Here is a 15,772-nt window from a genome sequence, read left to right on the forward strand (position 1 = left end):
CTAGTCTCTCCGACTGCACCTCTGAGCTCACTACCAAGCCCGGGGCTGGTTCCCCTCCTCCCTGGGCATGCATACAGGGTGGCCAGCCCCAGTCTGGAGAAAGACCCGCAAACCTGGATCATGTTAGAAATTGGTTCTTTCTCCACTTTTTCCATTTCCTGGTCTGTGGTTTTCTCATGTCCAAGTACAATCTTACACTTCCATAGCCTCTCATTCTCTTCCTTTTGTCTCTCCACAGAAGGGGATCCCTCTCCTCCATGCCTATGCCACCCGTTTTATCTGTCCCATTTCACTATCATACACCTATTGTCTGCCAAGTTGTCCTGGTGGGCCCCTGGAGATGTTTCTGTCACGCTGTAGCCTGGTTTCCTGGAATTACAAGTCTTCTGGACTCAATACTGCTGAGTTTGAGGGATGAAGGAACTTCGGGTCCCTCTACTTCTCCACCACGTTCACTACTGTCTCTAAATTATTTTTTAAATCAAAATGCCTTGGAGTGCCTGAGTGGTTCAGTCAGTTGAACATCTGACTCTTGATTTTGATTCAGCTCATGATCACCCAGTCATGGGATTGAATCCTGAGTCAGGTTCCGCACTGAGCATGGAGCCTGCTTAAGATTCCCTCTCTTTCCCTCTTCCTCTCTCCCCCACTTGCACTCATTCTCTCTCTCAAAATAAAATAAAATAAAATAAATATCAAAATGCATTTACTTCTTGTTTGCATTCGACCCAGACACACTTTTGTATTGTTGAAACCAAAAGCTAGAACGTGGAGCATTATCCCAGAGATCCCACAGCATGGCATGATATTAATTCTCTCTCACCTTTTCTGAAGCAGTTTAGCTTCTATCCTGCTAATTGAGATGTGATATAAGAGGTAATCAAAGATATCATTATTAAGTAAAAAGTCAGCAGACGTTCTTGTATTATTCCATCACAAAATCCCTTGCCCTGTAGAGAATAAGCAACTATTGTCTTACATTTCTGTGATTACAAAACACTTGAAAATATATTCTTTTGCCTTCAAGGCAATTCAAGCATTGTAAATGTTTTTAATATAGTCAAGCTGCCATCACCTGAACTTGGACTTGCGGCCTGATCTATTTGGGAACAAAAAGCTAACTTTAAAGGAATATACGGTTGCCTTGTAATTACAGAGCATCCCTAAGTCAAGGCTGGGAATTACTAATTTGATCAAGTTTATTTGTGCCAGATAACTCATTTACCTGCCTGAACAAATTCTTTAATAATTTCATTTAGGGCGTGCATTGATATAACTGCCTGAATATCACTCAAAAATGTGTGAAGTACCTATTTTTTTTAACTTGATATTAGCTGGTAGATTACTGCAAAATTTATAGAATTCTGGAAAAAATTAATCTAGGTTTCAAAGTGTAACAAATAATGTTTAGCTGATGTGTTTGTTAAATTCTACCCAAATACATATGCATAAAATACAAAATTCAAATATAACATAACTTTCTAAAACCAAGTGTTTTTCAAGTAGAGGAAGAGATGGGGTGAGCATAAACACCTATAATTAATCATCTCAAAATACAAGTCTGGAAAATAGAAGTTTGCTCTTTTAAACTAAAACTTAAAAGTGAAAACATTGGAAAGATGCTATGTATTATCTTTATCTGTACATATATATAGGAAGTTACTTTTAATTACACATAAATTTATTTTAGTGGTCTGCAATCTCCCATGTAAATTATTTTGAGCTCTAGTAGCTCGAACAATCCATTACAAAAGATTCATGAAGTAAAATAGATGCTATTCTATGTCTGGTAGGCATAAAACTTAATGACATATTCCAAGCTATAAGCTTCTGTAAAGTATCGTTTACAATTTCTCAATGACAAAAGTGGATCTTATATAGAGAAATCAAATAGTCAAAGATTTTAGTTTGTGCAGAATTTAATTGTATTCGCCTCAAACAATCATTGAAAATATTCTGTGGAAATATATATGGTTGCATACTTTAACACAGCACAAGCCTTATGAGTTGTTTTTTATGAATGAATAATTCTTTAAAGAACATTAAAGTACATTTCACAAACTTACCCTTTCCTATTCAGTGAACATCAAGGACATTTTGATATGTCTATCTCTAAAACCAAGGCTTTCAACTCAGAATGTATTTATTATTGGAGTTTTAGTTTTATCACCAGAGCTGCCTAATCTTCATGTACATCTTCAAATGCATGCTTCTTTTTATACGGCAATCTAGATAGATTCTTCTTCATAACTTGAAAACACCAGGTTTTGACTACTGGAGCATCGTGGTATTATCTCAAAAAAAGCAGATTATTTTTTCACCCATGTGCTCATCAAACAATGAATTCTCGATTAATTCTTAGATTTCCACTCATACCTTGTCCTTTCGAGCATCAGTCTCTCAAATTGTGTTGATGTCCACAGCTTCTAAATTCACCTCCCAAAACAAAACTAAACAATACAAAAAAGAGTCTTTCCTCCTTTATGCAGACACAATTAAAAAAAAAAATCACTGCTTTCCTCTTCATTTTTGTGCCTCCACTGCAATCTGGTTTTATTCCTTCACTCTATAGGAAGTGCTCTTGTCTTTCCTGCCCTTGTGTCACAGCTTTTAAGTAACATTCACAAGGCTGATAACTTCATGATTCTCGAAACATCCATTTCTGAAATGTCTCTAATACCAAACTCTTTTCCTTTTCCTTTAATCTCTCTAGCAGTTCTTTCAGCCTCTTTTGCTTTATTTTCCATTATCTAATCTCTACATGTTGGAATTCCACAGGTCTTCATTCTGTATTCTATTCTCTATTTCTTTTGACACAATCTCTCTGGGTAATCTCATCTATTCCCAGAGAAACAAATATGATCTATATGGATTTCTGTATATGTCGCTTTACTTCAGAATCCCCTCTGAAATCCAGACCTATGTATTTAACTGCCTTTTTAGAGTAGAGTAGATGGGTTAATATCCTGGCCCTGACATTTACTAACTGTGTGACCCTGGGCAAGTTACTTAACCTTTCTGTGTCTTAGGTTACTCAATTTATAATGAGGATTAGAACAGCTTATTTATTCACTTATTATAAGGATTGAATGAGTTAGTATCAAAAAACAGCTAAAATAGTTCCTGATATAAAATGTGAATGATATGTCACATACACTTGAAACTTAACATACTCAAGAGGAAACTAGATTGTTTCTATCACAGTTGTTCCCCAGATAAGCTTCCTCATCTCAGTAAATGATCCCATCTTTTAATTGGCATGCCTCTTCTTTTTCTCCCTCTAACCCATTTTCAAAATGAGTATATACTTGTGTAAAGTATAAATGAAAATGTTTTTCTACACTGCTAATATCCTTCGTGTTTCCTATTATACTTTTAATAAACACTTACATATGTCCCTATATATTCTGACCCCTTGTACTTCTTCTCATACATATTGCACATATACATCTATCATGCATGCACACACACACACACACACACACATACATACCACATTCACACATCACATAAAGATGCACACATCAATGGCTGGATCCTGACAATATATCAGATTCCAATTTATTTATTTATTTATTTATTTATTTATTTATTTATTTATGTATGTTTTAATTTTTTTTCCAACGTTTATTTATTTTTGGGACAGAGAGAGACAGACCATGAACGGGGGAGGGGCAGAGAGAGAGGGAGACACAGAATCGGAAACAGGCTCCAGGCTCTGAGCCATCAGCCCAGAGCCTGACGCGGGGCTCGAACTCACGGACCGCGAGATCATGACCTGGCTGAAGTCGGACGCTTAACCGACGGGGCGCCCCTCAGATTCCAATTTAAATGCTGTCTCTTAAAGGAGCGCCTGGGTGGCTCATTGGTTAAGCATCCAACTCCTGATTTTGGTTCAGGTCATGATCTCATGGTTCATGGGATCGAGCCCCCTGACAGGTTACATGCTGTCTCTTAGAAAAGGCTGCTCTAACAAGCTTATCTATTTAAATAGCTCCCTATCCCCACTCATTGCTTTCTCCTCACTGCCTCAAATTTGTTTCTCCTATGGCCCTTATCCCAAGTTGGACTTATGGACATCATGTTCACTGTGTGCCTCCTTTATCAAAATGTAAACTCTGTTAGGGTTTATGTTCAGTTATCTACCTCTGTGTACTCAGCACCTGGCACAATGGCTGGTATATGGTAGACATTAAGTGAATATTTTTTACAAGAATGCATGCACGAATACATGGATGAGTGAATTTGTCCTTTTCTAGCAGCTATTCCAGAGAAACTAGTATGTTTTTTCAGGATCTTTCTTATAGTTTATACTCCTATTCAGATAATTCTTGGGAAAAAAGTCATGTTGCAAAGTGTGATAATGAAACATTTTACACCATTATCTATCAGTTATCAAGTCAAAATTATCTTCATAATTAATAGGCTTGTAAACATTATAGGGTGGTAATGAATCTAATTCCAAAAAATTTACGATAACTTATAACTCCAGAAATGCCAATCTGAAAGAAATGAATCATAGTTTTGATCTTATTCTATCCTGGTTTATGTTTTTTTCTCCAGGTTATAATTGTTTCACTACAAGGAAAAGCAACTTGTTAATTTTTTAACCATTATAACCTCATCAAGCACTAAGAACATTATTTCTTCAAAAATACCATTTTGTGAAATAAAGTGATGAAGAATGTCTTTTATCTACAGTTTAGGTAAAGAATAACACAAACTATATTTGACTATGTCTTATGAGCACTTTAAATTGCCACATTTTTATCATGTTACTTGATTGACCCATCTTTGTGTAATTCAGGCCTTCAAAAGCCTTCTTTTGTTACGTGAGTTTTATCTTATAAAACATTTCTGTATCTTTATTATAGATACCTTAGATGACCTCTTTTAACTTCCATTTAATCCTCCTTCCAGATGGAAAACATGGAATGCCAAAAACCTGCATCTTCCAGACTCACTTGCAGTATATTTAATTCTACCAGTTAGATGCACCTATAGGAGACTGAGAAGCAGACATATTTTGGCACAGGTCACTCTGATGTGAGCCAGTTGCTTAGGCTGGCCTCAACATTTCCAGGATCTAGTCTGTGGGTGTTAAGAGGCAGCTCTGATGAGTGAAGCCACTTCCTGACCAACTGACAGGCCTTGATGCTCAGTAATCTAGTAACAGCTCCTTGATTTCAGTGTTCTTCCGGTGCTTCCAACAACTGTGCTGTGTCCACTTTCCTGGATGGAAGTCCTTCTGCTTGTCTGCCTTGAGTGGTTTGTATGTCTAACACTGAAGTGTCATATAAACACAGGGAGATATTTTCTAAAGGTTTTTATTTCCTTTCTTGATTGCGTTTTCCATGGTGTTCAGACTGAAACTTACCTCATAACATTGTAAAAATATCCTGGTGACTATTTTTTGCCATTTCATACAGTGTTTTATAAGTGGCACATATTTGTTTGTACCAGGACAATTTGAAACATATACAAAACAAGAGATTATTATCATGAACCCGGATGCACCAATTACCCTGTTTCAACCATTATTAACTTGTGAACTGGCAATTTTCCCTAGCATAGATCATTTGCAAAGTGTGATTTACTAGTTTCAGGCAGTAGAGGCTCATTTATCATAGAATTTATGTCTCAGGTTCATTTGCATCTACATAATTATAAAATATACATGTAATAAAATAAAATAACAATATAATATGTAAGTAACTTTATATGTTACATAAATGTAAATAATACAAAAGTCAATATAAATATAATAAAATATCGTGGTAAATCCCATTAGTATCTAGGCATATCTTATGCCTTGTAAATTTTCTACTCTTTGGGGCTAGAGTAGTGACATCAGACACTCTGCCATATTCCTCTGACTATTTTAGGAAGAAATGACATATGTGCCCCAGCTCTTCAAGATTTCAGATTATTTTCAATTTCTTTCATTGTCTCTAGAAATTACTATTGTCACGTTTCAAACTGGCTGCTTTTAAACCATATTGCCTCTCACATGAAAATACAATTGGAAAATTATTAAACTCTAAAAAGAAACAAGAGTTATAAACCAACATTAATTAAATCTCTGTGTCTCTGTCCCTCTCTCTTTCTCTTTCTCTCTCTCTCTCTCTTTCTCTCTCTCTCACACACACACACACACACACAATTTTGAGTGTATTGGAGGTTTAAGAGCTTATAAACAAACAATTTGCACATATTTTCATTAGGAAGTTGAACTAATTTTTAAGATCCAACAGTATTTTGTGTCATCAACAGTAAACATACGAACAAACACACGGGAAACTGGTTCCAAGAAGGACAAACTTGCTTTTCAACGCTAGCTGAGCAGCCTTCCCCAGGTATGCTGAGCAACCACCCAGTTAGTTCTGTTTCAGTGGATGAGCACATGAGCACTGGCCTTGTAGGCAGTGAATGGATGAGCCTGACCTTGTGGGGAGTGATATTGGCATAATCAGTTCTGTTGCCAGTGGTACCTAACCTCACTCTGACATGACTGCTGGGCTAATAACACAGGTCTCCCGGTAGCAGAGAAATATCAAATTTTCCCATCACTCACTGTCCATAAGGCATGTTGCCTTTCTCCTAAAAAACTAAAACCAAACTAAAACGACAACCATGCACATCACTGAGTTTTGCCAAAAGTATTTTCTGATTTTGCATTTGCAAACATATGACAAATATTTTGGAGATTACAATTCAATTCAAAACTTCTTCTGCAAATACCTGGTAAAACTGATGGTCCAGAAAGGAGAACCTTGTTTCCCTTTAGCACCCAATCATGTCACAGATATATGGACCCAAGCAGCCATCGAATAGCCAAAACTGCATTTTTCCTTCTCTTATGATAAGGTACATATTTCACCAGGGGCATAAGGAAAGTTTTAAGTCAAACTCAATGAATGTTAAACAATACAACAGATTCTACAATAATATGCCCTTAATAACGAAAATTTGGATGCAAGGTAAAATATTTGGCTATCAGTTCTCAGACCCACAGAACACCTGGAGGTCTCTTCTTGAGCATTTCATGAGTCATACAATCATGCAACTGTTAATACTTTACAATTTTTTTTTACCCTGCTTACAGCATGATGTTGGGGACTTCCTGCAACCCCTATTTGTTACTAACTAGTATCTAGTTTGGCATTCGGTGGCCTTCCTTTTCAGGATCCTTCACCATCACCTTTTCCCCTCTAGATAAGCTATCCACTTCCTAGAAGAAAACCGTTTTCACTGATGCTATCCAGTCCTTCTCTCTCCACACAATAGCCTGCCTTGAAGCTCTCTCTTCAACCTCTCCTTCATTTAAGCTTACCTACCACCCCATTTTCTAGGGCATTGTTTCCAGCTTATTATTACACAGAAAGGGTCTGGAAATCTCATTCACTTTAAGTGTTAATAACTGAGAAGAATTAGTTTGTTAGCCCATACACACAGGCCTAGGAGATTTGCATCTTAATAGAGGACAATTCCTTCATAACTCAAAGGAATGGAATATCTCTAATAGTGGAATTTCAAGCATCACTGACACTAGTGGAGGAAATATTTGGGGGTGAGAACACTTAACACCAAACCATAATATCTCATAATGTGAGACAACTATCTTTTTCACCTAGACGTAAGCTTAACCTGAATAGAAGCTGGTATTTATGTTTGAACAAGAATTAAAGCACGACTAAGTATAAAGCAAAAATCTAAGCTGTTGAACAACGCTCTTTCTTAATGGTCTGCATTACTCTCTCTGAGCTTCTTAGCTTTGCAAAGTGGTGTTATTATACTACGTAGCTCTTCTCAATTTCATTATGTCTTCACCAGGATGGCCTTAAAGTTCTCTGAATTCAGCCTCACTAAACTTTAGACAGGCTTCTTTCTGACCTTAGGCTCTTACCCTCCTTTTACTTAGAGCAATTACTTCAGAAGACTTGTAATTGTAAATTCTTTCTCTGCTCCTTTCAAATAGAAATCTTTTTAAAAGGCTCTTTCCTGGTTTTCTAACTCAAGAATACCTTTCTCAGGGAGCAGGAAGCCATCCCTTTGAAATGTAATCATCAAGAACAATAGTACCTCAGTCTCCCAGTTTCTGTGGGATAGTAAGAATCTAACTCCTTGGAGTGCCTTGCTCCAAGCTGTAAAACTGCACTCCAGTCACGAAATTAAGAAACCAGTCTACTTTTGCTTTGAGTCAGGCGCATTAGCACACACATGGCCTAAACCCTCCACCCCATTGCAGCTCTTAAAAACCCTCCTGCTCTTTGTTTCAGTGAAATTGAGTTCAGAATGAGTTGTGGCCTCTATCCTCTTTTGCAACAGCCTTGAATAAAACCTTCCTTGCATGTTTAATTTCGTCCATTGCAATGTTTACTTTGACAGCCTGAACATGCACAGATTTAAGTACCTATATCCAGTTTGTTTACATCGCCTCAAAATTCTTTCATGAACAAACATTGTGAACATAATTTGACTAAGGAAACAAAGTACAATACCTTTTTTTTTCACATCAACGGCAGTTTCCTTGTCGGTTTTCTTTTTGACAGCTTCTTTTTCTGGTAGTAAAATGAGAAAATTTTACTCATTTTAGGCGTCTGTTTAATTCTTATGTATTTTGGGGTACACGTGACTGCCATTATGGCATCCAACTCATCTTCTATAGAGTAATCCTAAATCCGTGCCACAGTAGTGTCAAATATGAGCAAACCAGCACCTTCCTAACACAAAAGGAGCTCTGTTGTGTTTCCTCCTCAGGAAGGGAGCAAATTTGTGCTAAGCTCAAAAACAAAATTCTCATGACAATGGAAACATTATATGCCATTATCAATTTTGCTATAATTCAATAGTTTTTTTTAATGTTTATTTTTTTATTTTTGAGACAGAGAGAGACAGAGCATGAATGGGGGAGGGACAGAAAGAGAGGGAGACACAGAATCTGAAGCAGGCTCCAGGCTCTGAGCTGTCAGCACAAAGCCCGATGCGGGGCTCGAACTCACGGACTGTGAGATCATGACCTGAGCCGAAGTAGGATGCTCAACCGATGAGCCACCCAGGCGCCCCTCAATAGTTTTTCTAAAGGACATTAAAATGAATATATTGAAAGTTCTCTGGGCTATCAAGCCACTGGAAGCATGTCAGAAGCAGAAATCTCTGGAGCTCATTTGAAACTTCAGATGCACTATTTGAAAACAACCATCTAAAAGTAATAGGGGTGCCTGGGTGGCTCAGTCAGTTAAGCCTAGGCTCAGGTCATGATCTCGCAGTTCAAGAGTTCCAGTCCCCGTCAGGCTCTGTGCTGACAGCTCAGAGCTCAGAGCCTGGAGCCTGCTTCAGATTCTGTGTCCCCCTTTCTCTCTGCCTCTCCCCTGCTCATGTTCACGCTCACTCTCTCTCTCTCTCTCTCTAAGGATAAATAAACATTAAAATTTTTTTTTTAAGTAACAAAACACAGTGTATCAATCAACTAGGGTTTTTTCCCTTATACATTCAATAGTTGGCCTTTTGATAGACACTTTTTATTAAACTGAATGAACTGAATAGGAACTTCATATTTGTATTTGCAGAGAGAGAACTGAGTACCACTCCTCAGTAAGAAAAAAATTCCATCAGTAACAATTTAGAAAAGTGTTTAGACATAAATTTTCTTTTTAAAAATTTATCCATTCCACCTTATTTAGAATATTTATAAATTTCAAGACTGCTAACAACAATAACAATAAAATTATTAAGGGAATATCTTTCCTAGGAAACAAGAGCTTTATGAGTAGTATTGTAAAAGGATATTAATTGGTTTCTGTGTTAGTTTTTAAATTGTTCACCTTTCTTTTTTGTTTCAGAAGTCACTTTCTTCTCAGCTTTCTTCTTTTCCTCTTCTTTTTCTGGAGAAAAAATTGAAAATATTTCTTTCAGGAAAATGTAATACAAAGGAAAAACCAAGATTTGAATGAAGGATTACTGTGAAATCACTTCTGCCTCCAGATAGCTTTGTGACTTTGAGCAAGTGATTTAATCTCACTAAACCTTATTTTCCTCATTTGTAAAATAATACTACTCCCCTCAAAGTTAGATCATGTTTACAAAGCACTCCGCACAGTGCCTGGCTCACAGTAAATGCATAAAATTGCAGGTTGTTAATATTGTTTATAAATAATGAACAAGATCCTTTGAGCTTTCTGAACCAAGCAATTGTTTGGTGCCTAAAGTAAGATAGTAATATATGAAATTAAAACATCATATCTGGGAAAGATACTGCAGGTAAACTAAAAGAAATACTTTTTTTGTTTTCCTTTCAGATGTTTAGTTTCATTAGAAGTAGTACAGGAGGCCATTAATGTGATCTATTTTGATTTAACCGTTTGTCACATCTGCTTCTTGTCAACAGGCATTTGGAGCCTGGTGACATCTGTCTGGCAGTGTGTTGGGGACATAAGTTCCACTGCCCTTTCTGAGTGGTTGTATCAACGAGGGTGCTCACACTCTGCACCCAGAGGTTTGCAATAAGTCTGGGTCCCACACAGAGCAGCATGTGGTGGCTCTGGACTTCCTCGTGGAAGAGTTATTTTTCAGAGATCTGAGAAATCTTAATCTGAGGGGCAGAGGGAACCTCAAATGCCTAGCCACAGCCTTGTTAACAACTGGTCATCTCTGGACATTGTTCTGGTGAGTGTACTCATTTCATAACAAAGTCATGTAGAAGTTGTTGAAATGGAATATTCAGTGTTTTTAGGTTTGAGGCAGCTCTAAGTTCAGTTAATGTTGGAAGATGACTAATTTTTATCCTCAATTAGTGGTGCTATTTACCTTATATTTGAAACACCTTTGTATCTGTCCTTTGCCTCTCCTCACACATATAGATGCCAAGCATTCAAAGATTTTCATCATCCAGAAATATGAGATTGTTACTGTGCTGAAGAAATCCAATGCATAGTTCTAGTATGAATGTTGAAATTGTCTACTAATGACTGCCTCTCATTAAATATAGGAATTAATTCATTCCCTTAGGTATAGAGATTTTTTACCTACAAGATCAAAGACAACACTTTCAGTGTTAGAAGTATAATTTATAAAGAACCTCTTTTCATGACTCCTAGAGATAAGCTAGTGTCATAGGGAGAAAGATATTCACACTCTGTCTAAATGTGTCTGCAGTGTGCCATTACAGCCCATCCAGTCAGAAGTAGAGAGTCAACAAGTCCAATTCTGATAGTTCCAGAGTTAGAAATAAACCACTTGAATTCCACTTTGCTTTTTCCTAAAGGTTTATACATATTAAATATGCAAATCATGTTTAAAATTCTGAATAAAGATACTTTTGACTTAAGTATTATTACTTTCAGCTTGTCTGGGAGAAATTTTACATAGCAGGGTATTTTCCATGTTATCTAAATAAATGCATATGCCAGACAATTGAATTGGCATTTGCTAAACATTTGTGCCAGAATATGGATTAATTAAAATACAGATTACTTGTAAATATTTCTTAGCCCATATCAAATAGCAAGACTGTAGTCACAATAAGATCACAACTCAGTATCCAAATCTCTCCGTTTCATAATATAGATGAATAAATATTTCATTTAAAAGTTCTTGCCAATTAGTCAATCTTACATTGAACTTCAGAATGAAAGTAGATATTTGAGGTCATAAGATGGAAGACACTCTTTTCATTTTTTTTTAAAGAGAATACTCTTGTGCAATAAATTCTGCCCTTTAAATTAATATAACTGGAATTTTATTGTGGTGATACAGTATTCTTGCCTTAGTTCAGATTGAATTAATACTTCCATTTACACTCTGCCTGTGATTATGGCCATACACTGAAAGAGTCATGAATAAAAGTAGAAGTCCACAAAAAAGCAGGTATAAATAATGTACTTTAATAACATTTTTATGAATTAGACCTTTAAGCTGTCATTATGGGGCTTACTTTATTCATGGTGAATTCACTTAAAACATCAAATTGAAGATTCTGCATTTCTTCAAGCACTATTGTCTCTATTCTATAGGTGATTTGGCAGCAGTGGAATTAATGGAATTATAAAAGACACAACAATTTAATTACACCCTGCTCAGAATATCCTGCCAATTTCTTTAATGAAAATACTCCTTCCCCTGACTTTTATCTCCCTCAACATTCAACAACACTCTTCCCTTTCCGCCTGACTATGCACCCAAATATTTAATTTCATCCTCACCCTCTCTTCCAAGTTGTTGGCTATTTTGTTTGTGGCAGCTAGAGAAGAGTTCGAACATTTAATACCATTGGTTTTCAGAGGGGGTAGCAATTAAACGTGTCTGTAGAATGTGAACTTATCAGTGTATTGCCTCTCTCTGGCAAAAGTGTCATACGCCCTGAAATGATGGCTCTATATGGCAGGGATCACAGGAACGCTGGTTGAGAGAGAAATTCTCTCCACAAGGAGCAGCTCTGAGCCACAAATATGTTATTAGCTTCTGCATAAATTAACATTAGATGAAAGAAAAATTAAATGACTTACTTTTTACTTTCTAAGCCCTTACAATGGGCTTTTCTCTTGCTTTTAAATGTTTTTATGCCATCTCAAACCCAGAGAATGAACAATAGTTAATTATAATCCTAAAGCTTTCTAAGATGCCTGTTCCCAGCAAAATGGGAAAACAAATGCAAATGTTGAATTTTCAACTTATGTTTTGTTCGTCCCCTCTTTTCTACTGTAGAGAAACAGATGGCTGCTTCTCTTCTAACCTTCTACGGCCAGGATGGATGTATTCTTGGTCCGAGTCATGTAAACAAGGTGTGTTTGTTCTATAACAATGCATTCCGACACATCTTGCCACTTTCACTTTATTTCTTTAGAGTGGCAAAGGTTGGCCTGGAACCCCACTCATTCCATGATCATGGGAAGCTTCACACAAGCAGATAAGTTCAATGACAGCAGTGATTATTACAGTTCTCCATTGTTATCATACAGAAGCATGAGGCAAGAGAGAAAGCATGGGTGCTAGCGTGGATGACCTTGGTCTAAATTCCGTCTCTGACCCTTTCTGGTTATGGGAAATTGGGCAATGTGCTGTGACACACTGAATTTCATTGTCCTCATTTGAAAAATGGAACTAATAAAATCTACTTTGCTGGTTTGTTGTGAAGAATGGAGGCGCTGAGCTGAAGTGCCTAGACCAGAGGGAATGTTCATAAAATGTTGGCAGCGGGTAGCTATTACGCTATTTTAGAAACAATAAAAATCTGACCACATATAATCTTCAGTAATTTGTCTAGATACGATATTTATTGATCTATTTAAGAAAATGCACATTAATTCTTATTTTTCTGTATGAAGAGAGGCTGTGTCTGGAATACTTTATATTAAGAAACTTCAGGAAAAAAATTACATCAGTAGGTTTAACATGCTATGAAGCGGTGCTGTGCTGGAATGAAGCGGATTCCAGTCTTGGTTTCGCTATAATTAGTAGCCGCTGCCTTATGTAACTATGAGTAACTCTTCCATTGTCAACCATAAAAGGCAGGGGAATGAGTAGAGCATATTTAGGGCCCTCTTCACCCATGTATTGTCCAAATGAAGCATGCTTCTTGCATTATTTCTTAATTTTGCTGGGAGTAGGCAACTTAAAAAGTTTTATCCTTGTAAATAGCTGCTGTATGGTCTCTGGCCTTGCTGTGGCTTCAAAAATGTTAAATGTGGGAAACAGTTTTTAAGGCTTTAAATAAATATGCATGTTATATATATATTCATATATATATGTATATTTATATATATGAATACATTTACATGAATATATAATATCAGGTGGTAATAAGGGTCAGGAAAAGAGAGCTTGTTTTGGAAAATTAAAGAATAAGAGGGTGGAAGGAAGCATTGCATTTTTTTTTTTTAAGGAAGAAGTGTAAATCTTTTAGAATAGGTAAGATTTGAAAAGTGTCTTGAAAAACAGCAGGAGAGCTTTGGGCTATCAGGGAGAACTTTTGAGACAAAGGAAAAATATGTGCCAAGACCTTGAACATAGGATTTGTTGTTCATGGTATGACTGTCCCATTTTACTGTAAGATAAGAAGCCACTGAGAGGTTTCGAGCAGAGAAATTATATGACGCTGAGTTACATTTTAAGAGGAACTTTGGCTGTCACTGAGTGGTGTTAAGTGACCCATTGGACTGCAATCTTGTATAGAAGAATAAGAAAGTAAAAGAATAAAACACAAATATATGTATATTTTTCTTTTTTCCTTGTTTTCTTCTTCTGAATTATATTTGGGACTCTTGAAGGAATGTAACATTACAGAATCGTGGTAGGAGTAACTCACTTTACATTGTAATTAGGTTGCTATGGCAGCAAAGCTCTCTAAATTAAGGACTTCACTTGAATTATCTGGCATAACTAAACTGGCCTGTCCGAACCTGAATCCAATGTCTTTGCCTTAGCTTTTCTGTTAGTGATAGCTGAACTATTCTTGGAAGCCAGCTCCTCTCATTATCAGCTATTAACAACAAACAATTCACAATCAGCAATTCCACTGTACCTTTCAGTGACTACCCGGAGACTTTTAAAATTACAATTTTCTCAATCAACAGATGTTTATTTTCCCTTAAGTCAGACCCCTTGCCAGGGTCTATAGTGTTAAAAGATTCCCTCCAGGAACACTAGGTATGGGAATAACTGGGGAAGTTTACAATTATAATAAAGACTTTGAAGGATATTCAAGGTAGAATCTAAGGGAACCATCACAGAGGCCCAGAACCAAGAAGGCCATGTGAAACTTGCAAAAGCTACTTCTGGGGGAAGTAAGCACAGACTGAGTCCGAAATAGCCCGTAGAACCTGGTTTGGACAGAGGGTGGCCAGTGTTATTGCCACGGCCAGCTGAGGGAACTGAGGTGCAGGGTGACTGCTCCTGTCCTGCAGGCACCTCTTACAAACTCCTTTTTTTTTTTTTTAAGTTTATTTTGAGAGAGAGAGCTGGAGCGGGGAAGGGGCACAGAGAGGGAAAGAGAGAATCCCAAACAGGAACCACACTGTCAGCCCAGAGAACTGTGAGATCATGACCTGAGCTGTAATCAAGAGTTGGATGCTTAACTGGTGGAGCCACCCAGGCGCTGCTGAGAACTCCTAGCGATATAGTACCATTCACAAAGGAAATGTCCCAAAGGACTCTAGATCTGATCAATGTAAGTCCAAAGTTTTTCAAGGTACCATAATACAGTTCATTAAGCCTCAAAAGGATTGTGGAGAAGGGATCTCCATAATTATTTTATATGGTCTGAGCAAGGCAAACATACGTATTTAAGTTTGGTTGGAACGTCACTCATTAAGGTCATAAAGCACTTGACCTTACAGATGTCAGCATTGACTTGGTCCTCAGATAAAAACTGTATACTTCCTGTAACCTGTGAGGAAATCTGCTCAGGAAAAAGACACTTGCCCAGTTTCCCAAATCCTGTAATTGACATAACAAGGAGTCCAAACTAAAGGATAAACACATCCTGCTCTCGCTGCAAATGGAAAATAAAGCTTGAGGTGGACTTATTCTATTAAAAACTTGCAAGTGAATGACCCCTAGACAGAGAAGAAGTTCTAGCTTTTGCTTTGTGTTGTCAAACTTATCTTTCAACTCCCTTATGGCTGACGTTCTCTGACATAATGACAAATTTTTTTCTACTTCTGAATTTAGTATGCAAAAATGAATGCAAAGAGAAAGATTCTTTGATAGCTTTCAAATTGCAAAAAAGTTTCTTATGTTAATTAAACTTGATATTTAAAATGGATAAGATAGATTT

At 36.9% G+C, this 15,772-nt stretch overlaps 1 protein-coding gene and 1 long non-coding RNA gene across 4 annotated transcripts in view; one reads left to right on the plus strand and one right to left on the minus strand.

Moving 5' to 3' along the window:
- TRDN (triadin) overlaps positions 1 to 15,772 on the minus strand; it is a 389,767-nt gene that overhangs the window by 211,181 nt on the left and 162,814 nt on the right. Inside the window, exons 11-12 of one of the 2 annotated variants that reach the window (XM_045499455.1) lie at positions 9,825 to 9,884; positions 8,502 to 8,561 (exon numbers count right to left, since the gene is read on the minus strand). In XM_045499455.1, the coding sequence (XP_045355411.1) occupies positions 8,502 to 8,561; positions 9,825 to 9,884 (120 nt within the window). The remainder of the gene's footprint in view (positions 1 to 8,501; positions 8,562 to 9,824; positions 9,885 to 15,772) is intronic. The other variant, XM_045499454.1, reaches the window with a different exon arrangement.
- LOC123608965 overlaps positions 10,451 to 15,772 on the plus strand; it is a 37,415-nt gene continuing 32,093 nt past the window's right edge. For both annotated transcript variants that reach the window (XR_006717543.1, XR_006717542.1), the window contains exon 1: positions 10,451 to 10,665. This is a non-coding gene — a long non-coding RNA (uncharacterized LOC123608965). The remainder of the gene's footprint in view (positions 10,666 to 15,772) is intronic.

The sequence above is a fragment of the Leopardus geoffroyi genome, chromosome B2 (assembly GCF_018350155.1).
Source record: "Leopardus geoffroyi isolate Oge1 chromosome B2, O.geoffroyi_Oge1_pat1.0, whole genome shotgun sequence".
NCBI classification, from domain to species: Eukaryota; Metazoa; Chordata; class Mammalia; order Carnivora; family Felidae; genus Leopardus; species Leopardus geoffroyi.